We start from the raw sequence: 27,593 nt of genomic DNA, 5'->3' as shown, positions 1-27,593 counted from the left end.
TTATAACGGCGCAATTCGGCATTTTACTTTATTCAGCTTCACGTCTTTCCTTGGCGAACTGCAAGCGCGGACTGAGTGTAGGCCAGCGTCAAGTAAGGTTTATAAACTTAGTTTGGACACGGGAAGTACATACACTCGCTTAGTCTATCTTGATACATGTCTGTGGTTGTATACGTAGTACATATATTATTATTAGTCTGTGCTAATAGCAATAAAGATCACTTCGGGAGAAACTATTCAGTATTTTAAAGGTCCGATAGAGTAAAAAGAACCTAACAAATATTCACGTAGCTGTTTGAGTTTTCGTCCACTTGGACGAAAACCAAATATTTTGAGAATTTGGTAACCTAGTATCCGTCCACTTAATTTTTCGAAGAGTATTATAAAAAAAAGTATAATAAACACTTCTAATTGCGTTTAATAGGCTTATAACTAAACATACGTACCAAAAACATTACGTAAACTAGCTAAAACAGTGATATATCTTACCATGAACTTTTCTCGCCGGCAAATTTTTCTCGCGCGATGACATCTGCAAGGCACGGATGGGAAGCGGCCACTTTTACGTTAATTTTTTGAATTCTCTTCTTGTCAAATCAAATTTTCATGTTGATAGTACTGTTGCTTACACATTAAGGAACGTAAAAAGTGCAAACTTGCGCGGGAAGGTAGGTTTGTATTCAAGTTTTACGCACGTGATTGTAGCAGGTCAGTCAAATGGACGAAAACCGAAACGGACGGCAAACCAGCGCAATTACCCTACATAATATTAGTTACTAAGTATATAACAATAAAATTGTCTGTGTTTGTGGTGTTAGTTACGCCAATTAATTTTCCACACTCAAGAATGGGTGAACTCATTTTAAAAATAAAAAAAATTGCTATAATATATATATATATATAGTTATATATATATATATATATATATATATATATATATATATATATATATATATATATATACTAATATATAGATACACTATACACTATATATATATATAGTGTATAGTGTATCTATATATTAGTGTCTTCAATGTTGATATATAATGCCAATAAAATAATTTTGTATAAAAACACATCCATAATGGATGTTTGTAATATTAAAAATGACTCATCCGCATCCTGTTAAAATGTAGTGGCCCTCATGAGCATCTCTGTCAGGCGCAGAAGGCCTACATTGAGACTCATATTTTGTCATTAAAAATATCAAACTGTTTTCGTACTACATAAGTATTTCTTCTTCTTTTCTTCTGTATTTTTTTGTACCTATTAAAGAATTTTGTATTATGATAAGACTTTAATCTTTATATGTATACCCTAAAGATTAATGTCTTTTCATCAGAAAAGCCTCTGCTCGCTATATTTTAAAATGAGCGTGTGTGCACACGTACATACACGTTTCCGAAGACCGAAGTAAGACTTCTTTGGCAAGATTTAAAGATACTAAAATCGTTGCCTTACTCCATGACGTGATGTTATTGCCATGACACGTGACCTTCTTTTACTCTCACCACACAGAAGTTTCATTTCAAAATGAAATTATCTACTTTGTAGGGTGTCCCTGATCACGTAATAAATGACTAATTTATTATATTACTAGCGGTCCGCCCGGGCTTCGCCCGTGGTACATATTTCGCAATAAAAAGTAGCCTATATTATTTCTCAAGGTCTAAAGATTATCTGTGCCAAATTTCAAAATCGGTCCAGTAGTTTATGCGTGAAAACCATACATACATACAAACCTTTCCTCTATAATATTAGTAGGTAGGGTCATTGCGCCTGTTCGCGTCCACTTAGTGCAGTTGGAAAGTTTGAAGGAGAAAATAAAAATGTTCCAGAACAAATTTCAACGCAAAATTTATGTAACGTGTTCATTACATAGTCTATTTTAAGATTTACTTTCAATTGTGTTGGAAATATCATGTGGTTTTTATTTATCTAGACAAATAGCAGAATTAGGCGTTTTACCCAGATCGCGTCCAAAAATTCCAGTTTGCGTCCACCCGTGGACCAGTTCGCGTCCACCAGCTTAGAAAAGGAATTAAGAGTGTATTGGGTGATATTTTATCAGATAAATGCAAATAAAAATTAGATTTTAATAAATTATTTATTTACGAATATAGTTATTTAATAAAAACCGGCCAAATGCGAGTGGGACTCGCACACCGAGGGTTCCGTTTTAACCTGTTTTTTTTATATGTTTTAACTGTAAATGATTATTTTTTCAATGTTTCCCTTATTTTTGCTATAAGACGTTGCTTCGTACCAAACTTCAAGTGTCTGTGTTCACGTAAAGTACCCTGTAGGTTTTGATTCCCTTGCGAATGTCGAAATTTGCGAAAATTTGCAGCATAAACGGCTGTATCTTTTGATTGCTTTGGCTTATAAGTTTGATTTTTTCACTGCTTCAAGGAACCGTAGACTTGAGTATTCAATATAAATTTCAGCTTTATACCTCCACGCGTTACTGAGAAAACAGACCGGCAGACGGACATACAGACGGATGGATATCAAAGTGATCCTACAAGGATTACGGTTTTTCCTTTTGAGGTTCGGAACCCTAAAATCAACATTATTATTAATATAATTCACTGTAAGGAAACTGGAAAAACTTATTTATATTTATCTTCTCATCATTAATAGAACTAAAAATTAAGTTACGTTATGTAAATAAATAATAATCAGTTCTATTAAGATTACCTACCTATCCTATTTTTTAGTTTCTAATGAATTAAATTAATTTTTTGTTTATATTACTCTCACTCTCATTCTCAAAGATACTAGGTCTCATTCTTAGAATACCCATTTTAAAATGAAAAAATAGCAAAAAAAATTGCTAATTTGAATGAAAATTTAAATTATCAACTTGTAGTCTTAGTCAAAAATTTACAATCTATTTTAAATTACATATTTTAACAAACAATTCATTGCTACTTAATGAAAAACAATGTGGACGCAATTTGTTCTATTGTTATGCACTATAGGTATAGTTTGCGCCCACCGTGGACGCAAAATGGAAGTTGTACAAATTCGGTGTAGTAATTCGCGTCCACCTTATTTTAGCTATTAATTGTAAAAGAAATAAGCTGATTTATAATCCATACTATTCCATGTTTTGTTAGCAAAGTAAAGAAACAGTTACATATTCAAAAATTCACATTTAACAATAAGATACTTACCGTGAAACGCGACGCTGCGCACTATTTTTTTCTCAAAATACCGCGCGTTTTAGCTCTCTCGTCTAATAGCCAAAATTAAATAATTTTTTTTAATAGGATAGGCGGTGCGCAGGCATATTTTGAATATGTGTGCATGTCTCTTATACATTGAGGTATTATCGGAAATTTTTCTTATTACAATTTTACTTAAAGTATACTTATTTTCGTGAATTTTCTAAAAGATATCCGCAAAATGGACGCGAATAGGCATGTGGACGCGAACAGGCGCAATGACCCGTATATTGTATAGATTACAAGTTGTCAATTTTCCAGACTTATAAGTAGAAACACAGGTAGAAATAACAAACAGGTAGACACTGCATCATCTTGAATACTATGTTTTAAAGACGAAAACTGAAAAGGGTAAGAAATAATTATTTAAAGCAGGTTATAAAGCCGCCAAGCGCATGCTTGTGCTCATAAACCGAATTTTGATAAAGTGTAGTAATTTAGAGCTAGTGGGGAAATAAAATAAAACTAAATGAATTATGATAAAATACTTTATTTAAGCTCACATAATTATAAAATTGTTCTTATGCATTAATTCTAACGGCAATATAATAAATCTAAATAAATAGTGTATAATTGTTGTAAAATAAACAACACAGTAATTATTAAAATCAATTACCATTAAAATACAAGGTGAATCCAAAAAAGAAGAGAAGAAAATAAAGATACATAATAAGGGTATTTTAAATTTCAAGTTAGGTTAAAATAGTATTTCGTAATAATAATAATCAATCTATACACACTATACTTAGTAGGATTTATTATTATTATTGGTGCACCATTTGGTTCTCTAACTCGATAGAATTGCAATAACTTTTTAAATATTTTCCGCATTTTTTTTTATAATCTGTTAATGTTAGTTTATTAAAAACATTCCGGAAGCTGTGTACAAAGCCTTAAGTAAAATTAGAGGAAACGATTTATCACAATATTGCGCGCAAAATTCAATAAAATGAAAGCACCCAATTGTTAAATAAGTATTATTAAAAACATGGTATGCAAATTATCAAAGCATATTTAGTATTACAATTATTTACAGTTATTAAAATAATATAATGTAAATCAGAATAAATGATTTCCGGAAAATATATTTTAATATCCAAAATTTTTGACTAGTATACAATACCTACAAATAATTTGATTAGATGATAATTTCATCTACATTGTAGCGTTATTTTTATTGCCGTGGCAATTTTGTTTGATGTATTGGTAAACAAGATTATATACAATTAAAAATAAACATAAGATTGCTGCATGATAATGCATTGGCAGGTTATATATAGCGCTTATAACTCCCGGATTTATTTGCTCGACACTGTTCAATTTTGACTTTATTTTAAACGCATCCTCAGCAGAAACAGAATAGGTTGTACAAGATGACCTCCATACATCTTCCGCTTGATCTTCCTTCTTATCCTTTGTAACTATAGTTTTTGCCTCTTCTAGTATTTTCTCTTGACTAAGTCTAATAGAGGCATCTTTTATTACGGTCTCTCTTTCTTCCTCCAAATTTTCCATACAAGTATTATCCTTAGTTTCAGATAATCTATTTAAAGATTCTTCTAAGTAACTGTCTATGTTTATCAGTTTAATTGGTATTTCTGTGTTAGCTAATGGACTATGTTCGCGCTGAATTGAATTTGCCTCACTCTGATTTGATTCGCTTTCAATAATTTTCCCATCTGCAGGATGCAGAAGATGCATTTCTTTGCACAATGAATTGACAATTTGGTAACTTGTAAGATCATCGTAATCGTTTCTTATGTAATTTATTGGAGTCAGAGATCTGTTCTTAAGGAAAGGCGAAAGTCTTGAAATCGAATCAATTTCAGGAGGAACAGGAGTAAATTTTACTTTTATCACATCCTCATTAATAATTGTTTCAGTTTTGATAATATCGTCAATAACAGCTTTATGTCCTTCAGGTTCAAAAGTTTCTGACAAATTAGGCGAATCAGTCACATCGTGTTTTGTAGTGCTGTGAATATGATCTACAGTTACTTTACTCAATAATTTTCCATCCGTACTTCTTATATCGGAAAACAGTCCTCCATCAAAGTGGAGGGGTGTTTCCAATTTTCTGGTCCTTTGTGGTGGACTAGTATTAGCAGATGGTTTAGGAGGAGAAAGAGAGACTGGGCGAAAAGTAACAGTCGAATAAACAGTATCGGAGTTATAAATAATTTTTGGTGGACTTTTAGCGGGCGTGAATCTTACAGAAAGGTCGTCCTCCCTTGGCGAAGAAACTCTGTCCTTCGAGATTCTTTTTGCACACCTTTAACAAAAAAAAAATAAAACATTTAATAAGTTTTATGTTGACTTATTCAGTTATAAACTATAGACACAAAAATAAATGGACAATAAAATAAAGTACTTATACATTTTAAACATAAAAAACACTGTACAAAATATAAAAAAAATTCTACATATAATAGCCAAAACATTTTGTCCTCCCAATACAACACTCAAACGTACGATACATAGCAATCTCAGGCAATACCACTAAAACTACTCTACAACTACGAAATCACAAAAAAAAACCTTCTGGAGTTTATAGAAGGTATGTTTATATATATTTTATTTAACAAACTTGTGTTAATTTTCACGAGGATATATTTCACACATTAGTTGGGAACATAACACTGAATGGCAGCGTATGACGAGCTGTGTGTAAAAAATGATTAAGAAGATAATATGTAATGAATATAGAGCATGTTTACCTCAATAAAACCCTTCGATTTTTGAATAAATGAATGAAAAGTGTAAGTTATTCATTAAACAAAAATATCCATAAGGAACATCGCGGAATATAGAAGGGAGATATTTTTCATAACAGGAATCGCACATCTCACGTTAAAACATTGTTTTGACTATTTTATGTTTTAGAAATAGAAACATTGATTTCATATTTCAAAGTGGTTTGACAAAATATAACGGTAAAGTTCGGGGGGCCAATTATTGTTTATCATATTGTATTGTTTTAGTAGGGCTCTCATCATACGCACCGTGCAGTTGAAGCACTGACTGTGGTAGTTATTGTTGAGCGCCTCGACCCACCTGTCGCCCGCCTCCACGGGAAAACCGCATGCGAAACATTTAGTCGTAAATAACTCGTTCCAGTCTAAAATGTATATAAATTTATGAATATGATAACATGGGCATACTAAATACAAATTATTAAATCTCAATTGTTTGTTATAATCCAATTGACTTGCCTGTTTCACAATATGGTAGACCGTCTTCTAAAAAGAATGGATTATTTCCAAAAAGTTTACCGCAGTAAACGCAGCTGAAACACTCGGGGTGGAAGTGTTTTCCGATAGCATTAAGACAATCCTGGGAAAATCAACATCAATGTTAGGGTCATGTGTTCTGCTTCAGTTATTTCGTCCTATTTACCTGTATTCTATACTACCTACTTACCCCTTTGATTTTAGCGTGGCACTTATCGCACGATGGTGCAATATATTGTTCGAAACAGAATTCGCAATACAGTTGACCATTTTCTTCAACGAACCCGATATCTTGCAAGGGGCGACGGCACGTAGCATTGACGCAAATGAAGTGCTCTGGACACCATATGCGACCCAAAGCCGTTATGAATGGACCCCTGATACAAAATAAATCCAAAATGTTAGTCATGGTACCCGTTTCGCAAAAATATTAATGAATATTTATTTAAAATTAAATTATTAAATCGTGCAGTTATTTTGTAACAGTAAACAAATGAACCATGCTATCAAGACCATGCCAAATAATTTATATATCAAATATATTTAGAATTGTAAATTATAATGTAAATGTAAATGAATATGTGGTTACCTGGTAATAGCTTTGTCACATACGTGACATATGTAATGTCCATCGGCAACATCAAGTGAGGTCATGGTACTTAATGGCCTAGCAATGATATGTGAATCCCTTCTACCGTCATCTTTTTTAATATTTTTCTTTTCCCGCCGTCTTACAACGGTCTCCTCTGTATTATCTTTATTAGTATTAATTCGATTCAAATATTCATCGTTATTTAAGCTCTGTCCATTCGATAAACCATTTTCATTTTTAGTATTTTTATAAGTATAAAGTGTATTATCATATAAATTACTAGGTAAATTTTGAGACTCGTCTGTACCTTCTGAAGATTTTTCTTTCCCATTTTCTACAGAATTTATGATCTTGTTATTAATTTTATTTCCTGTTTTATTGTATATATTATTTTTGTCTGATATGTTAATATTTGTGTCATTATTTTTGTATTGTAAATAACTGTTATCTGCTGAGAAATTTGAGTCATTAATGGCATCACTCCTTTCAAATACTTTCCTTTTGCTCATGGTGTTTGAAAAGTTTGACTCAATTTTAGCGTCACTTTTGTTAATTTCGTACGAAGGTGAATCATTTAAAAATGCCGATTTATTGTAGTTGGACCTTTGATGTAAATTATTTGTGTAAATATTGTCTACTTTGTCTTTTTTTGAATCTTCACAGCTTAAATACGTGTTTCCATTTTGAACTTTCTCTCCAGAAGTTAAATCTTTTGTTATTTGAAGTAAAACAGGATCATCGGTTATCATCGAATTACTCATTGCATTATGACTATGAAAAACTGGAATTGGAGTCGTTGGTAAAGGCGGTGGAAGAGGAGCTTCGCCATTGGAATTGTTTACTTTTGATGCATTTAATAGCGGTAGATTAATTTCTGCTTGTTTAAATACTCTGTCTGTTACTTTGGCTGATGGTCGTTTAAGTGTATTATCACGACTGTTTTCACCAGATGATGTGTTTTCTGAATTTAAGGGGTGGTTTGTGACGATCGTATCTTGTATTCTATCGGCCATAGATTGTATGTGATCTGCGGGTTTGATTTTCCTCTGTATACCAATTTCATATCCGTTTAATGCCATTTTTGCCATTTTTCTTATTAACCGTTCTTCAGCTGGACTTTTAAATTCCATTTTATGTGTATTGGCGATATTTTGTGTTTCATTAGCTGTTAGAAAATAAAACATCTATGTAAACAACACTCGTTAAAAAGCAAAACACTTGTTATGATAAAAAAAAAACATTTAAAATACACGCCTAAAATATAGTAAAAGACCACATTCATAAGTGACAGTTATCCCTATATCTACATAAACATGCAACACACAAATCAAACGCATAAACGCATTTTACATCTATTCACCTAATGTTGCCGTTGCAAGAAGCGCAAAGAGGAACGCGAGAGCCAGGTAGAACAGCTTTGTTCAAAACTCCCCTCCCTCGTTTAGGAGCCGATGACACGCCAAATGTTTTGCCACGAGCGGCAGCCCCTACACTGGAACCTGTTGACGGGGGAGGATCACACACCGGACCACGGTTAGCACCAGAAATAGAAGGACTCATTTCAAACGCTGTTTTATGAGTTTGTCTAGTGGTATCCACATTTTCATTAGTAAGATTAGAAGATAAACTTGGTGTAGTAGGAGTAAAACTCATGGCAGAAGAAGATTTTTTAGAGTTAATAGCAGATGGACGAATTAAAGCTTCGACAGGTTGGTATGAATCAGAAGACAATGAAGCACCTTTTTTTATTTCTATCATTTTAGCTGACTGTATTTGTTCATATTCTTCGAATGTTTTTCTAGTTGTTTGCACCGTCGTGTTACCATATTCAGCAACATTCTGTGTTTCCATCTGTCTCTGTCCATAATTCTGATTCATCATGCTATCTTTTTTTACTGACATATTTCCTTCTTTGTAATTTTCAGATTGGCGTTCAATATTTGAGCGTTGTTCTTCTTTTAATAAAGGATGTTTTGTTTCATTGCTAAGCATGTTTGTTTGAGTTAAATTTTGCTCTTGTTGAAATGTTGAGGGTAGTTGGTGTGAAAAAGGCTGATTTTGATTTAAGTAAGATTGTGGGGCATTGTCTTTTATACGAGGAGCCTGAGCTTTGAAGGTTGGACCCTGGGAAGGTGTTCGAGGCCTTGGCTTTGGAGTTGGTGTACGGCTTCCTTCCCCACCCGAGGGTTGATAAATATGGCTTTCTGGCGCATAATGTTCCACAGTAGCTAAATTCATTTGATAATGTGGTATTATAGGCGCAGGTTTATTTATAAGGCTTGGAGTCGAAGGACGACTTCGAGGTGGTGATCCTCGTGAAATATTTTCATCTGAAACAGGATGAGAAGCCGTAGAAATATGACTATTATTAAATTTTATATTTTTCGTGTCTTGTATAGAAACTTTTGTTTCTGCCAACTTAGGGTGCAAAGGAGAGGGAACCACTAGAGGAGAAGATATATTATGATAATTGTTTGACAATTTATCTTCAGGATTTACTACTGGCATAAATGATTCTTGACAACTATTCGAAACGTGAATAGGTTCAGATGTTTCAGGTTGTTGAAACTGATGAATAGAATTGTAAGTATTAGTATCATTTATTCTAGAGTTCATGTGGTGAAATCCTGAACCAAATTGGGCAGTCGATGAATACATTTCATTTTTATTTAAATGTTCATAGTAACTTTTAGTAGATTTTACTGAAGATATTCCTTGAGTATTTATGCAAGTGGTAATGGCGGAATTCTCTGAATTTGTTGATAAATGTTTAGAGTTAATATGTGACGATTGGGGGTGTGTATATTTACCTACAGGTCTAAATGCAGATACTTGTGAAGATGATTGGAAATTATTGGATGAGTGTTTATTGGAATGAATAGACGTATTGATAGTCTTTTTGTTATCGAGGCGTTGAATATCGGACTGACTTAATACCTGTGTGGAACTGTTTACAATTTCTTTGTTTTCATAATTTGTCGAATAAAGTTGTGCATTAGTAGATGTAGATAATGCAGTTTCCTTCAAATCGTTCTCATTACCTGTGCAAATATTATTTATACATTTAAATGGTTTTTCTGGAATAGTTGTTAATGCATTTACCATGGGCGACAAGGTTGGACAAGAAATATTTAAACCCGATGCTATGAAAGACATTGGTTCCTGGGATATAGAAATATTACTTTTTTGCTCGCATGTTTGACTAACGGATGTTTCTGATGTTGAGTTATGAGATTTCGTTTGAAAATGTTGAATTTCATTTAAGCATGGATTGGGGTCACTAAAAAGGCATTGCTGAGTTGTTTTAAGTGGCGGATAAGACATTTCCTCATGGGAAGTTTGTAAAGGAGAATTATTTTTAATAGGGTTTGTGATATTAGCGTTATTAATAGAACATTCTGTAGGCTGTATTGCAATTTCATCATTACCTTTTTTTCTATCAAAGTACGTGTTCGATTCTTGTTGGGTTTTGTTTTCTTTAGAATGAATTAAAGTGTTGTTTGTTTCAGTAAAGTTTGTGCTTAAAGGATTTCTTGTGTTTTGAGTATTTGAAAATTGAATGGATTGAGCATCAAATTTATTTCCTTTCCCTTCATCGGCAATGCCTCCTTTTGGTTGCAATATTTCTGTGTTCATGACAGATGACGATGGTTTCAAATTATCATTTTGCTTTAATTCAAAACCTGTAACATCATGCATTAATTTCTGGTCCATGCGTGAAATGCCACCAATGGTTGGAATGAACGTTACTGGGCCAGGGCCTTCTGATTGGTAAAGCACATAGCTTTCTTCTTCAGATGTTGCTTGTTCCGAAAATGATTGGACGGTGCAATTGGATACTTCTTGCATCATTTGAGTCTGTTCACTTTGTACTGATGATTTAGAAAATGAAGACGCTGTGGTAGCAGCTGACGTAGAAGCGGATGAAAATGAAACGGAAGAAGAAAATGCTGTTTCTTGTGATGTTGATATAAATTGGTCACCTGATGAAAGTTGTTCTTTTGCTACTTTAGATTCAGCAGTAGCTTTCGTTGACATACTTTCAGTGGAAACGAAGGTAGTTTCTGCTAAATGTTTATTAGAAACATTTTCTGAAGAGTTCGCCAAAGGTGTTTCGTCTTCTGGAGGATTCGGTGGGGGCCACACAATGCTTTTTACATTTTTGGCTGTTAGCGTGTTATCAATAGCAAACGTTAAGAATGGAGGGAGGGAAAAAATAATAAAAATATACATTAGTTATTTTGAAAAATTCTACGTTCTCTTAAGTACAAAGAAAGCTTAAAAATAGAAAATAATTCTTACGAAAGCATGACGGTTATTTAATCCAGTTGACTAGAATTCAAAAGTTTTGATCTATAATGGGCATAAGTGAAATTAATTAGAGTGCTGTGCCTGGCATTGGCGTTCCGCGTAGAGCGCATTTACTGTATTTACAACCTGTTTGCTTTATGAAGCTGTGTTGCTGTTATTTATGCTTTCTATTTATATTATTACCTTTAAACATTGAAACAGGTGCCTCTGTCAAAAACAAACCAAATTTAATACACCCAATATTTGCAGTTGCGTTTAAATATAATATTTTAGATTAATTTCCGTATATTTTTTATCTTAGTATAAATGTAAAATAGAATATCATGCAAAAATAAAAATCTAGAGTAGGTACCTAATAAAATTTGAAAAATTTAAAAAACTAATTAAGTATAAAGGCAATGTGGTCTTCAACAAAATGATTTCTTATAACAGATCTAAATGTACATCTGGTTAGGGAGCCAGGTGCAAATTTGGTTAACTATTTCCTCTCAAGAGATAATTCGTCAGACGCATGAGAGTATAGTATTATAAAGCCTCGTGAACGTCAGCTGGCGCTCGGTTGGGGGGGTGAGCGGTTGTAGCCTCCCACGCACATAGGAAAAAAAATACATTCATTCATTCATTTCCTCTCAGCTAAAAATTTGTCAAATTGTAGCTAACCCAATATCTCAACGAAAAAAAATAGTCAGCTGGTTACAACATGGTGTATTATACGTCAGCTGGTGTCTCGAACATGAAAGTTAAATTTAAAGAAAAATTTATTTTCCGTTATTTCCTCTCAAACAAAAATTTACCTGATGATAGCTTATATGTAACTGTGGATAAATATATATGTCAGCTGGCTGTATCTTGGTGGAAAAACCGTCAGCTGATACGGGAGGCTACAACCGCTCTTCCCCCCAACCGAACTCCAGCTGACGTTCACGAGGCTTCATAATACTATACTTTGATGCATTTTACTAATTACCGCTTGAGAGGAACTTGGTCATAAAATCTGCTGCTGGCTCCCGGACCAATCCTTAGAACTATAAATTAAAAGTAATAACATAATATAAATTTCAGCAAAACAAACAATAAATCCATTACCCAAATAACTAGGTATAAAAAATATAATTATGTAAGTACCTACTTGTTTTTTATTAACTAGACTCAAAATGTGAAAATATTAGGACCATTCAAAATTTTTAGGATCTACCTAAGATAGATTGGTCAAATATTATCCTTCTTGTTTAGATCATTAATGATCTAAGGCCGCGTTTCCATCTGCAAGAAATGTCCGACAGTCTGTCTGACAGCAACTTGCAAGTCTACTTGCAGGTGGAAACGCGGATGGACAGGCGGCCTAAGGGTATCGGTATTATGTGCGCATTTATATACAATACTTCCTCACGGGGCTATTACTATTGTAACATTGGTTTATTATTCGATTATCATAATATATAAACAACCCAAAAGGAAATAAGTGACACCACGTTATTAATCTTTTATCTAGGTTGTATTCGATTCACAATTGCACATATAGGTACATAGTAGATACACAATTTAAATTTAAGGTTTTACAAACACAAGTGGTCTGATTTCCTTTCGAGTGCTATAATATGTTGACATAATAATGTAACAAGAATTAAACAGCAAAAGTGACTCTCTTACTCGGTGCGAAGGGAGCAGAGAGGGGTGCGGGGGGCGCGGGCGCGGGCGCCGCGACGGGCCGCGCGGGCGACAGCGGCGCGGAGCGCGGCGACAGGGACGGCGAGTACGCCGAGCCGATCGACGAGCCGAACGGCTTCGGGCCTGACAAGTTGCTCGATGGCTGCAACAATAGTTTTATATTAGATACCCTCAGTTTATTTATGTTTTCTAAGTTAGATACAATGTCACCACAGAATTTAAATACCTAATATGTCGCGTTATAGTATAATATATTTTCTGTGGTCTTTTCTGTGGTTATCAATGTCACAGGTCACTAGTGAACGTTGGTTCTTTTTTCTCTTTCTTAAATGGCAATTCCCGATCCCAGTGAGGACGGATTCTGCCAACGGTGGTTCTTGAAAACTAAGTTAATAGCTGGTTCGTTGAAAAACGGATGTAGTACCATTGAGGAGAGGTGAGTATAGAGGAAACACCACAAACAAAATCTGTGCTGCAACCGCGGCGGCGCGGGGCGGCCAAGGGGGCGGCTTATATATGAGTCATAGATTAAGCGATGTCATCGACTCACCGCTATAGAGACGAAACTTTGTAAATATTTTGCCTATTACTTATCAATTACGAACAATCAATGTAACAAAAAAAATATAATTAACGTAATATGTAAATAAATTATTAATAAACTTATCAATTAAAAACTTTTCAATTAAAACCAATCAATGTAACAAAAATAAAATTTATACGTAGGTAATTTATTTCATCTTTCATGATTTAACCTTATTTCAAATAATATTCACAGCACAATCTTTTCTAAATGTGTAAAATGATTATTTTCCACTATAAAAATTTACGTTATCTAATATTACTATCTAAAAATCTTTCATACCCAATGCCGTTTCTTAAATTTTTAGTCTATGACAAATGATGCAAAATGGCGCCCGCCAAAAATTTTGCTCGAACCAAGTTTTAAAATGATTATCTAATTAATTACCGATGATTAGTGCAATATTGCAACACACTCGAGGGCATATTTGATGAGTTTCTTGGTTTTTTGCTTTAAAACAAACAAAACATGAACGCGACCATCGCGCTAAAGCGACTGAGTGCAGTGAGGCCATTTGACCTATGAGCGGAACATAAGTGATGTAGGCGGTGTCTTCTCCATACGTCGTAATAGCACGACAGTATTACCATTATTTCCTACAGTAGTGCGACGAATGTACTTGTGCAGAGAAACGGAGGGGAACTGGCGGGGGTCGGGCGACGCGGGCCGCGTAAAGCAAACACGCTTAGTTTGCTTTACCTAGCGCGAAAGGATGATGCAGTCGTATTTTTTGTGTAATAATTTTATTATACATAGGTACTTACATATTCTATTATGGCGCGCACAAACTGTTCGGTTTACGGATGTTAATCTACATTGAAATCCCAGAAGGAAACAATATTTCAGAAAGATTGTATTAATTGTAACTGTTGAATTAAAATCAAAGCTATGTATATGTTGTCCTCATTATTTTCTCATCAGATTGTACATCCCAATGCGAATGCATTACTTATTTAAATGTTATAATATACAATTAGGAACATCCAAAAATAAAGTGTCCACGTAAATAATATTTAGTAGTGCAATATCTGTAATTACTAATTATATATTTATGAACAAATAATTACATCAGATTTAATAATCGCAATTATTTTGAATGTACATATGAATAAAGATTTCATTATAATATTAATAATCACAATTGTTTTATTTCCCATTTGTTGCAACCCTAGCGTATTTTCGTGTGGCAGCGTAAGTACCTACGCTGGCGGCGGCATCGCGCGACATCAAAGGCGATTCCTTACTGTAGGAAATAATATTGTAATACTGTGGTAATAGTATCTCAATGTGTACCTAGTACTGAATTAATTATGTTGCGTAGCATTCTTGACAATGACTATGTTATTGCATGTTGCGTAGCATTCTTGACAATGACTATGTTATTGCATTTTGTGTATTTTGTAAATTGTTTATCAAGCAATACCTTGGTTTTATAATTTGAACAATACGATTATGTTTATGTTGAATTAAAGTTATGATATATATAAAATAATCAAATAATATACCATTGGGCGTTGTTAACAAACAATAATTATAATAAAATTACTAGAGACGAAAACAATAGAAAGGCACTTCTAATAGGTATATGAAATAATTTACAAAATAATTTAATTAAAAATAAAAGAATAAAATTTTACTTAACTGTAAACATTTTAACTTTGAATCACCGACACTTGTTTACCTAACTTGTCCACTGAGTGTGTATCCTCTGGTGGTTTAATAGGTACTAATCCATCAATTACCAATAATAGATATTATTTTGATTACTACATCAAGGTCAAATATAACATTCCCGAACTGCAATGCTATGTGTGTGCCAAAACGTCGTCACTGGTTCGCAAACACATGGAGTAGGTATTTATTAGTTACTAATTTTATATTATGATCTTAACAAATAAAGATAAAAATAGCACAACTACCTTGGGGTAAAATGAGCGAATGGCTAATAATAGAAAAATATTTTTATCTAGTTGAAAGCAATTTTAAATAACTCACGCTAAATAATGACGAAGAACCATTGGTGTAATTTCCAGTTGACAACGGAGGAAGGGGCGTTGTGTATGTGTTTGTCGGAATGCGACCACCACTGCAAATAAAATACATACATATGAAAGAACGGCAATTTTGCAAATCTATCAAACTAGCTTGAACTAGCCAATAAACTTTTAGCAAAGTATAACCTTTTCTTTAACGTAAAATGCTTAGATATTGGGATTATGTGCTCTTAATATTCATAATCATAAAAATTAAGATTAAACAAATACTTACGGTGGCACAGTAACTGGCTCCATGTTCGCGGCTGGTGGGTTCTGGCGAGCCACTAGCTTGGCGTGGATGTCGCAGTACAGTTTACCATTTATGTTGTAGTAGCCCTGGTTCTTGAGGGACGTACCACAAGTGGAACACTTGAAACACTCCACGTGCAAGTTCTTGTCCTTTATACGTACGAAGACACCACTGTTGAATTAAACACATTAATATATGTAGTACCTACGATATTCATGAAATATTTTAAATTATAGTGGAGAACGTGAGTCAAAAATATATGTAGGTAATGAAAAAGTTTTAAAACCTAATATTTAAATGCGTGGACGGTGGATTCATATTCATATGGGTACGAACAAAATATTCTTCTAGCGCATCAAATATGCTACTAAAACTAAAACTATTTAAAATGCAAGAATAGCTTTATAAGCGATCCATTTTAAATGGTTCTCGTCAAGTTAACGTGATATTTCGCTAAACAATTACAACTAAAACAGTAACCTTGCATAACTATGATTATTACATAACATTTCATGCTGTTCATGTATATGATACGTGCTTCAATCTACAAGGCGAGTTGCGCGTCGTCTACACGGTGCAGCCTATTGACACCATGCCAAGTGCACATACTACATTATATTACTACTTATAACTATGAATACATGAGAATTGACGACATGAGTTATTGAAATGATGTATCATTTGTGTACACATATATGCGAGTTATGATTATAAAATATGATAATGAGCAATTAACGATAATCTACCATTAGATATCGCGATCGTGACGATAAATGAGTAAGGTGATCGAGTTATTTCGGTCCACGGCATCTTTAGCGTAGTTCCACGTAGTTCATTCCACGGAACGGAAAGAGGCCGCCATACCAACATATATTACAATAATGCCTTTGATACAAAGATTTTTGTATTCATAAATATTATTACATTATTCGAGTATTAAATATCGAGTATTTAATAAACGTTCATTATTAGACTAACGCTCTGTGTATAAAAGGCACGACTACGGTACCACATTTAAACTAATGCACAGTTCGACACGGGCGCAAAAACTTCAGGCATTCCGGGCTCATCTTACACTATCTGGGCGTTACACTCGGAGCAGTACGGCGGGTCGTGGACGACGGGCAGATCGTCGGGGAGCGGTTGCGGGTGCGCCGGTACTCCCAGGGCTATCCGGCCGTCCGGCAACACCTGGTGGCAGCCGACGGGGATGCTGGGCCGGTGCGGCGGCTCGGGCGCCAGGCCCGCGGGCACGGCGCTGGGCCGCACGGCGCGGGCCGGGGGCCGAGCCACGCCGCCCGGTGCCCCGGCACGCGTCACGCTTGCACGTGAATAAAACGTGTTGGACGCCTCTGCTGATCCCCCAATTACTATTAAAAACACTTGTATGCCGTCGAAAGTCTCTCAAGAATTTCTCTCTTGATGCGGAAAGATAAAAGTCGATAAACGGGATGACTTAAATAAGGCGGGTTAGTAATTTATATTGCATTAATTACCATTTTTATTACCTTTTTTACAATAGCTGGAATCAATCGAACCACTTAATCGCACGATTTCGCCAGGCGAGCGATTAACAACGACATAAGTCGAAAAAACAAAAAATATTTTTAAAGATTTTGACAGGATGCCGAAAAGAGCCCTAGAGCTGGAATGCATAGAAACGTTTGCGACCGTGTCGAACGATGACCGTTCGACTCACGTTATGAGGCGTTCGCAATCCTCACAAATGTTCTGTCCGACCGGCAGGCCGCCCGTGTTGTTGAGCGGCGCGTCGGGCTTGGTGACGGGCGCGGTGACGTGCCGCAGGCCGCTCACTGGCGCGGGCGTCGTCGGAGCGGACGGCGCTTCAGCTTTTTATCAATTTTGATTCTTATTAATCATTGCCAATTCGTTTATGAACTATAATATCTACTCACTCAAATAAATAAATTAATCCCCAATTTTTCAATGAAAATACATAGTTTAATTTATTTATCTTGGAGATCATTTTATGATTTTAATCTTATTAAAGTTATATACATAGAGGACTGAATACCCGCGTATAAGTGTGGTATAAGTAAACTTTTAGAAGTAAGTAGATTTTAAAAATAATTACCGATCCCCCTTTGTTTTTGATTGCTTTCACTTTATATGCATATTCATTCATTCACATGACAGTCGCAATCCAAGCAAATGTATGCATATCCTTCTACCAAAGAATTCCATATATCTTTGGTGAACTTACTTTCAATTATTTTCGACTTTATTTATGTTATTGCCATTTTACCTGGTTCAGGGTCGTTTTGTTCTTCTTGCAGAACTTTGAATACAGCGCTTTTCTCGGCATCATAGGTTTTCTCGTTTTTCTTGAAGTTGACTCTGTCATGATTAAAAATCAGATTATGTGTGGATCAGATATAATTTTATTTATTCTATCAAACTTTATTATTTCTGTAATTTATTTATGGACGAAGCACTTACCCGAGTACGCCTCCAGCCAAAACTTCAGTTTGGGCAGATAGAGTTTCGGCAATGGTTTTGTCACTGTACATGTTGACAGGCGTATTGTATTGCTTGTTCACGATGCCTTTTACGGAGTCAGTGCCGTTCATCTTAAAAATAAATAAGCTGTTATAAATCAAAGCTTTCGTGAGTTTCTAGACAGGCACGTAAATAAAAGCAATCTATTATCATGCAGCAGGGAAAACCGTGACATATTACAAATCTACAAGTCCTACACATTTTTATATTTTCTAATATATTTTCAGCGAATTTATCGTTGGTCATCTTTCATTAAAAATCTATGAAATATAAAAATAACTTATTGTTTGTAGCCCCTATATTATGCCTGAATTTATTGACGAATTATAACGTAACCTACAGTGGCAGAAATCTGATTCTCTCTTGATCTGAGAGGTAGGTTCTCATAAAACGCGGACAAAATCTAACTTTAGCTGGCTTATAATAACTAATGATTATGATGAAAATTATGATAATGACAATAACTAATACTTACGTAACCAAAAGGTTTGGCGACGTTGTTGTGTCCAGAACCAAAAGCGCGGGAAGTCTGTTGGTTTGCTTTGAGTGATGTGTTGGTGACGGGCGTCGGGTTGGCGCCCAGCGGTCGAGTGCCCGGCCTCGGCAGACTGCCCGTCGGAGTCACTGATGGCTTCCAGGTGCCACCACCGCTGCAATGTTACAGGCAAATCTATATTATCCTCACTAAATTCGAAAGTGTGTTTGTTTGTTTGTCTTTTTTTGGTGCGCGGTACAATTTTATCACTTATGTTATGATTTTTGTTTCTGGATAATTAAGAAAATAATGAAAAATATAACTATAATGAAAGATCAAAGATGACAAGAATAATGATTAAGTAATATAATAATTCAAAATTTTTATTTTTTTTACAATATCAATTTTGTAGAGCACCATATCTTCTAAACCTATTTATAACTTAGGTAATAGTAAGACAATGTTTTTTGCAAGTCTTCCATTACGCAAGTGGCTTGCATAATGAAGATAAGCAGCTGGCTACCATATAAGTAGCATTCAAGTCAATAAACAAGAATGCATCTTGAATGTCAATATCGTTATTTAATGCAATGCGGCGGAAGCTGGGCGCCGCCTTCAGAAGGTTGGAACAACCGCAATTACCTTTTTTATGCCGACATTGAAATATATTGTTTCTAATCATCATAACTTCTTATTAAAATTAATCTTTTATGTACCTAAGTAATTTGCATGATTATTTAAATTACATCCAAATGCCGTTGAATTGAATTAACTGTTTTTGTAATTATTCTTTTTATGCTGCCAATACCTGCATCGCGGAATCGAAATATGTCGTGGTCGCAATTTATCTAAGCGTGGCCACTCATAATAGTTACCTAAAGTTATTGTACAAACAGTTAGTCTCTGCCCATTGGACGTCACAAAAGCTTTACCTACCGTTGTACAGTGAGTTCCAGCATGGGGCCAGCTGCTCTGATTGCGTCCTGTGCTTCCTGATGACGCAGAGCGTATACTTCAGTGTTGTTCACACGAATCAGTGCATCGCCAGCCTGCAGCCCCGCGCGTTCAGCTGCGCTACCACCGTTAACCTGAAAGAATAATAAGTTATTTTAGAATAGCAATAATAGTCATATTAGATGTTACAGTCTTGGAGGCTGCAGATTATGTGACATCTGTAGATACTTTAAAGATGCTTGTTATAAAATATTACCTATCTTAAGTACCTAAGAATGTAATTAGCTAAGAAACCTAAGAACTTAATTATAACTTAATACTTAGATATTTTAAGTATAAATTAATCATGTTTTGTTTCGTGTTCGTCATCGTGTTTTGTTTCACCCTACGTAGGTCTCACTAGGTCAGTCAAGTTTAGGTTAGTGTTATACTTATTTATTGTGATAACCACACTCTACCTAGACCTAAAATAAACGAAGTCAAGGTTCAATACCTTGGTAGGTTTTGAGTATCTCAAGACTAACACCTAAATATACATTATCTAAATGTTTAATGGATGTAGTTTAACCGTATAATAACTAAACGAGGACAAACTTCTTTTGATATGGTCCTTAACATTGAACGTTACTTATATAAACATACCATATGGTAGATAGCAGCAAAAGCTGGCTTATCAAACTAAATATGTACGTACCTAGTTGTATATATTATTAAGTCCGTAACTTAATTACAACACAACAAATACAATTTGATAAAAATATATATTTATAGTCATTGTCTAATCTTTACGCAATATCAATGAATACAAAATGAGTGTAATTTCATTAACCAATAAATCCTTATTTATGAATTACTGTCTGAAGTCTCAATGTTTAATGTTTATAACTTTATATGTATATACATATATTATATAGTTAGCTACTTTAAATCATTTTGTAATTTTTTTTCTGTTATCATCACTTTATATTTAAATTATTTATTCACATAAAATATATTTAGAGAGCATAGAATGAATTCAAGCCAACTACTAAAAACAACCTACGAAATACCACCATGAACCGTGTACGGTCATATTAATGGATGTTTTATTGGTCATACGAACATCCATTACACACCTGCTCTATTCTCCTTCTCACTATTATAAAAAAATAATTTGGAAAATCCAAAAGTGCACGCCTCATAATTTTTTTTTAATAATTATTTATTAATTATCTATTATTTTTGTTTATTTAATAACAATTAAACCACATCGAATCAGACCCTGAAAAATGAAAGGGTTCTATTCCTGAGCATACTCAAGCGTAAGAGAAAAAAAAAGACTCGATTAGTAAAGTATTTCGGTCGCTATCGTGTTAACAAGAAAAAGGATCCGCACATACAGACACACGGACGTCCAAGACAGAACTTTTTTAAACTGTTTTTAACTAGTTTCAATAACAAAAATGACATCAAAAATATCATGAACGTTAAAAATAGTGTTTTTTCTTAATATGTGTGTGTATGTATTATCTTAAAAGTGCAATGTAATATGATACATAAAGACATTTTAAGTTTGAAAAATCAGATGTTTTGCGCGAAGTGACAGTAGTACCCACCTCAACGCTTCGCTTATGAGGCGTGCAAAAAACAATTAGTTACCGTTTGACCTTTTTTGACAGAACACAATATTATTTCATTTATTTTTTCATATGTAACGAATATTGATATGTGACATTTTAAATGTAGGTAAAAGTCCTAAAGTGGTCCCTCGACCGCCGCAGCTGCTTTTCAAATACATGGAATTCTTTGCGTTTTTATATCTTTTAAAAAGTTCTCAAAATATTATATTGCACGCCTCATAAGCGAAGCGTTGAGGTGGGTACTACTGTCACTTCGCGCAAAACATCTGATTTTTCAAACTTAAAATGTCTTTATGTATCATACATTGCACTTGTAAGATAATACATACACACACATATTAAGAAAAAACACTATTTTTAACGTTCATGATATTTTTGATGTCATTTTTGTTATTTAAACTAGTTAAAAAACAGTTTAAAAAAGTTCTGTCTTGGACGTCCGTGTGTCTGTATGTGCGGATCCTTTTTCTTGTTAACACGATAGCGACCGAAATACTTTACTAATCGAGTCTTTTTTTTTCTCTTACGCTTGAGTATGCTCAGGAATAGAACCCTTTCATTTTTCAGGGTCTGATTCGATGTGGTTTAATTGTTATTAAATAAACAAAAATAATAATTAATAAATATTTATTAAAAAAAATTATGAGGCGTGCACTTTTGGATTTTCCAAATTATTTATTATTTTTACCGTCGCGGTGCGCATTATCCATAACTAATATTTATATAACAAACAGCTGATATTGCTTACTTTATCAAATTGTAAATAAACCAATAAGCAAATGGAATCGTTTCCAATAAGAATAACAAGTTCACCGTCTCTACATAATAATTTACTGCATTAACTACGGTATAGGAAGGTATTAAAAAAGTATGAGCTCAGAATATTACGAAGGTTCGCGTAATCGCTTAAAAAATTAAATCGCCTTGGTTTAATAACGAAGTCTAGGGTACGTGGACCGGTTATATTCTAGGCTAAACAAGTATTTTTTGCAAGAATGCAATGAAGTCTGGAATGTGGGGAGGGCGCGGAAGGAAACGCCAGTGACGTCACGAGAACCAGCCAACCGTCTGCTCTTCATTGCACGTGTGTTCATTTTTAAAAGTACCCATAATATTCAAACAAAACCATCTAAGTCAGCAGATTTAAATATGCAGCTAAAATATTAATAAGTATTAAACGTATAATAGCTATTGTTAAATTGTTAAATACCCGCATTAATCCACTGCAGTTTTATAACGGGTTAGGAAAAAAGTTAAAAATTTTAACATCAATGTTTTAACAATTTGTCATTTTAAGTTTTATGCTATCAAGGTTAGACGTTAAGTGAAGCTTTACACCGAGAACCTCGAAGGATTTTTTTAAATACATAATTATTACTTATTATTTCCGTAGGATAACCTTAATTAAGATTTAAGTTGATGTATCTTTATAACTGTTTAAACTTTAAAGCAACATTTATTTAAGCACACGAGACAATTCAAAATAATGCACACTCACTTTAAAACCGTTAAACACAGAATACAGTTTTGGCGAACTCGTAAATAGGTAATGATTGACATGTAAGTATTGTACCTACAACAATACAGGTTATCGTTGAACTAAAGCCTGGCTGTCTCTATGTCATACTTTTATTCGAAACCCCACCCAAGTATCAGGTGCAAGTAAAAATTTTAAATAACCCAAGTTTTTCCAGCCATTGATATTGACCCTGTACGTTAATTTTGTCAAAGACTACTGAGTTAAATATACAGAGAGTTTGAATTAACTCTTATGGATGAAATTATGAGTAAAATATTTGGAATATGTTTATTAATAAACTAATAAACCACATCACCAAATATTTTACTCATAATTTATATATACATAACTATAACACTTAAAAGTAATAAGTTTCATAAACTAAATTCCTAGTCTCGTGCATCAAAACAAAAACAAAAGCATAATGAATTTAACACATAAATGCAAAAAGTTCAGTCTGTTGTACAAATCATGATTCTCAAATTAATTCATTTAAGAGTCATTCTAATGACCTAGAGAAGCGAATCAATGTTCTCGGACGCGCGAGCTTTGACTCATCGGTCGTGATGCAGATAACAATTTACGTTTCATAAATAATTAATTGCTGCCATTTTACCACGGTTTTAAATAAGTTTGTCCTTCCATTGTTAATCAATTTACATATTCAATCATTCGTTACCCTACTTGTGATAATAACCATCTTCATAATGGATTGAGAGTTACCTAAGTTTAATTTAAATTCTCATATAAAGTGTCGCGTTTCATGTGTTATTCTATGGCAATGCCCTTAGTGGCTCTGAGCACGCGCATGCCATATATGGCAGCAGAAATACAAGAACTGGAGATTAATGCAGTCCCGCCCGCCGTGCGAGGTCATACCATATTATATTTTCTTTATTGTTTATTTCTTTCAAAATATAACGCCTGAGCACACGCGTTGCCTTATTTAGCCTAGGTATGACCAGTAACAATAACACAGCTGTTATAGCCTGTAAGAACTAAAGTTAGGTCATTGTCATTTAGTGTAATAACTAATAAAAAACTATTAAATAAAAATTTACCAAGCTTTCATAAAATAATAGTTATAACTTATCATAATCATAATCATAATACTATTATAAAGGCGAAAGTTTGTAGGTATGGATGTATGGATGTATGGATGTTTGTAACTCTTTCACGTAAAAACTACTGAACCGATTACAATGAAATTTAGCACACATATAGAGGGTAACTTGGATTAACACATAGGATAGGTTTTATCCCGGAAATCCCACGGGAACGGGAACTACGCGGGTTTTCCTTTGAAAACGCGGGCGAAGCCGCGGGCGGAAATCTAGTAAGTAAAATTTTTAAAAGATTTCCAAATTTCTTTATGGTCAAGAAATTTCATAAAAAATATTAAGATGCAAATTGTAAACCTTGAATCTTTAATCTAAATTGTTATTCTACTATTGGGCATTTAAATAACCATTGCAGAAATGCTATTTACAAATAGGTAAGTATTTAAATGTTTATAGGATATTACCTAATATTTTATGTGTAAAATATAAATAGATATGTCAGCATATTCGTTTAACAACACATAAAGAAAAATAAAAGAACTCCACATTAGATGACTTTATAGTTTAAGTATACCTTATACAATTTCCTGAGGCCATCTTCCGACTTCAAAACCTTTTTAAAATAATGTGATTTAAGATTAATGCAACCGTAAAATATTTCCTGTTAGTCAATCGGTAATAAGGAAATAACAACAAAATTAATGCTTAAGTAGATACCTAGTCCTTTTCGTTTAGTTTGTTTTAAAATGGCCAAGAAAAATTATTTACCAATCCACTAAAGTAAAATAGAAAAGGCTATGATATCTAAACCTTCGATGATTAAAAAAACAAATGAAAATACCAATGGCGATAATCCACAGAACGCTGTCGCCGCACGGTGTTCTAATTTCAAAACAAATCCCTGCCAGTACGTGACTCAGATTGTGTTCGAAGTCCGAATCTACAAAACCCGACCAGTTATGCAACAAAACTCTCCAACTCTAGGCTTACCATAACGAAATAATTATAAACAGTAAAATTGGTAGCTCACACATCCTAGTTTTAGTGTATACGTAGTATATTATTATTAGTCTGTGGTTTTAGTCTCTGATGAAATCATTTAATTTCTTTGTACTGAATGATACATACATATTTGGAGCAATTTTACCCATTTATGGTGTTGTTTTGCTATGAATGTGGTCTTTTCATATTATATCATTATTTTACTCAAAATATTTATATTGTCAGATCGTATAGGAGCTACCAACGTTGACAAGAGAGCATTTTAGTATAGTTGGTTCTTTGATATACTGTTCCTCTTGAGTCTTGCTATTTCGGTTAGAGTCCGGGCTGTCTGGCTGGTCGCAGTGGTTGCGTTTATTAGTGCGCATCTTATCTGCACAGGAAAATATCCTTAATTTAAAGTCATTATTTAACGCCTAATTTTTAATCTTTTGCCTTTAGATAGATCCATGAGACATAATTTTTTTATTGCAAGACGTTTTTTTCGTTGTTAAATAGGTGCCAGACGCAATTTTTTATTTCAAAATCATTAAAATGTCATCGAAATAAGTGAAATTCCATCAACATGATTCCGCTTAAAAGGTAAGTAATAATAGCTAGCTACCAAGAGTTAGCGAAGTGTTCATCCAATTATCTAATATGTCATTACTCATTAGTCATTCTCCAGAACCATTACAAAACCAAAAAAAATCATATCGTATGCACTTAAGTGTGTATTGTTTTGCATCCTGTAAGGTGATTCGACGTCAGCCGCAAAACCAGGACCAAATACGAAAATGTTATTAAAAGCTAACAATAAATATCAGTTACAACGAAAAGTTAACACACTTGATACTATAAAATTAAATAATGTGTTTAAATAAATTATACAATATGTCCTCGAAATCCTAAAGCATAATTTTTGTAGAGCTTTTCGTATATTTTTCCATACAATCAACGGAAAACAAATAATTTTATGGAGTTTGTGTTTGTGTTGTGTTTGTTTTATTTACAAGAGAAAGTAAAATACAACGGATAGGTAGCACAGGAATGCATCGCGGTGCTAAACCTGCTTCGATTAAAGGACCTGTCCCGACGTCTAGGAGGATAGGATAAACTAGCAATTTTCCTTATGACTTAACAACTACTCTCGATTTCCTTCATTTTAAATAGAGAAACACGTTTTATTGCTCCATATACGTTAATAATAAATATAATTAATTTCTATGTAGGTCGTAGGACATTTGTCTATCAGGGAAGGTAGAACCAGGAATAGTGAAACAATTTTTTTCATGCAATTACTTCTGCCGATAGGTACAAATTATACTTATGCAAAGAAATTCACATAATCAATGTTTGAATTGTGACTTGGACAAGATTAAATCTTAATCCTTACTCTATTTTTTGCAGCAGACACCCACGCATCTATCCAAGCCATTCATCAGAGATAAAAACGAACACGTTACCAACCGCTCCATTTAGTACACTTATAACATTAAATAAACAAAGCGGTTTCGTTATGATTAGGCACAACCATGCAGATCCGGGAATTAACAGTTCATTGAACTGTCAGAAAGGATAAAATATCCCATCAATGCTTAATGTGAGTATAAGTAACAAGGCATGCGAAAGTACCGCTACTTCGGATCATCATCATTACTTTTAAATAGTTTAACATTCTTAACATCGCGATTGATGTCAGTGTGGTTCTCGAGAATTAGGTTCCGATAAGTAACATAATGATATATTATAATTTACAATATGTACACGACGAGTACAATAAACCAACATACGACGCTCATTTATAATGTTTTGTATGCCACACAAAAAATCTAAAGAGAGTATTTGTAGAGTGTCTTAACACATTCAAATATGCTAATTTGAACACGTTCATATTTGTTATGTGCGCTGTTAAATTAATGGAGATGTTGTCATTTAAAAATAATAAATCACTTCTTTTTTCAATCAATTTTAAGTGTGTATAGATCCGAACGGTAATAGATTTTTCTGAATAGAATACTTCTAAGTGTGGGAGTGGGAAGTCAGATATACGATCACAGAGTAATTTATTTTCTTTCTCATATCAAACAGAATACAGAATCTTACTGGAATCTTGAAAAAGTTCCATGGAACATATCCATTGTTCATGCATGAATATTTAAATTGTTTTATTTTCTCGAGTAGCTTGTATGTTGGGTATATGAACTTAACTGTACAAGTACTTTAACATGTAAACGACCTGCCTCTTAGTAATTTGCTCATCATCTTAAATATTCGCTGAATCTGCAAGCACGTTATTCGGTGCACCTTTCTCCATTTTTAAAGAATTTATTGCGCTACCTACCAGATGTCAGTTTTATTTTTGGTAGAATGTTTATAAGATGTTCACTGGGTTGTATTGCTTCCTCTTTAAAATAGTTTTCTAGAGAAACTTTCCTTCAACCTTCATTTTACTCTGATGTATCTAGTGTCTGATAAATACTGTAAAACTTTACCTACTTTTTTTTTATTCAAGAAAATTTAATTTCAATAAAATTTCACGACTACTATAAGCAGTAACTAGA

General features: G+C 33.8%; 1 protein-coding gene across 1 annotated transcript in view; it reads right to left on the bottom strand.

The window, feature by feature from the left end:
• Positions 1 to 5,290: 5,290 nt before the first annotated feature.
• The window catches only part of Zasp52 (Z band alternatively spliced PDZ-motif protein 52), a 37,026-nt gene continuing 14,723 nt past the window's right edge, over positions 5,291 to 27,593 (bottom strand). The window contains exons 3-16 of the mRNA XM_090107046.1: positions 19,832 to 19,983; positions 18,896 to 19,070; positions 18,361 to 18,491; positions 18,167 to 18,258; positions 16,976 to 17,252; positions 15,883 to 16,071; positions 15,610 to 15,700; positions 13,014 to 13,173; positions 10,501 to 11,218; positions 8,413 to 9,414; positions 6,651 to 6,837; positions 6,443 to 6,563; positions 6,233 to 6,348; positions 5,291 to 5,502 (exon numbers count right to left, since the gene is read on the bottom strand). Of these exons, the coding sequence (XP_089963172.1) occupies positions 5,425 to 5,502; positions 6,233 to 6,348; positions 6,443 to 6,563; positions 6,651 to 6,837; positions 8,413 to 9,414; positions 10,501 to 11,218; positions 13,014 to 13,173; positions 15,610 to 15,700; positions 15,883 to 16,071; positions 16,976 to 17,252; positions 18,167 to 18,258; positions 18,361 to 18,491; positions 18,896 to 19,070; positions 19,832 to 19,983 (3,489 nt within the window). The 3' untranslated portion in view covers positions 5,291 to 5,424. The remainder of the gene's footprint in view (positions 5,503 to 6,232; positions 6,349 to 6,442; positions 6,564 to 6,650; positions 6,838 to 8,412; positions 9,415 to 10,500; positions 11,219 to 13,013; positions 13,174 to 15,609; positions 15,701 to 15,882; positions 16,072 to 16,975; positions 17,253 to 18,166; positions 18,259 to 18,360; positions 18,492 to 18,895; positions 19,071 to 19,831; positions 19,984 to 27,593) is intronic.

Source organism: Colias eurytheme, chromosome 11 (genome assembly GCF_061535395.1).
Source record: "Colias eurytheme isolate Ceu_HAF_F1 chromosome 11, ilColEury1 Martin Lab GWU primary, whole genome shotgun sequence".
Lineage (NCBI taxonomy): Eukaryota > Metazoa > Arthropoda > Insecta > Lepidoptera > Pieridae > Colias > Colias eurytheme.
Note: the sequence above shows the minus strand (reverse complement) of the source record. Positions and strands in the feature narration are given on the sequence as shown.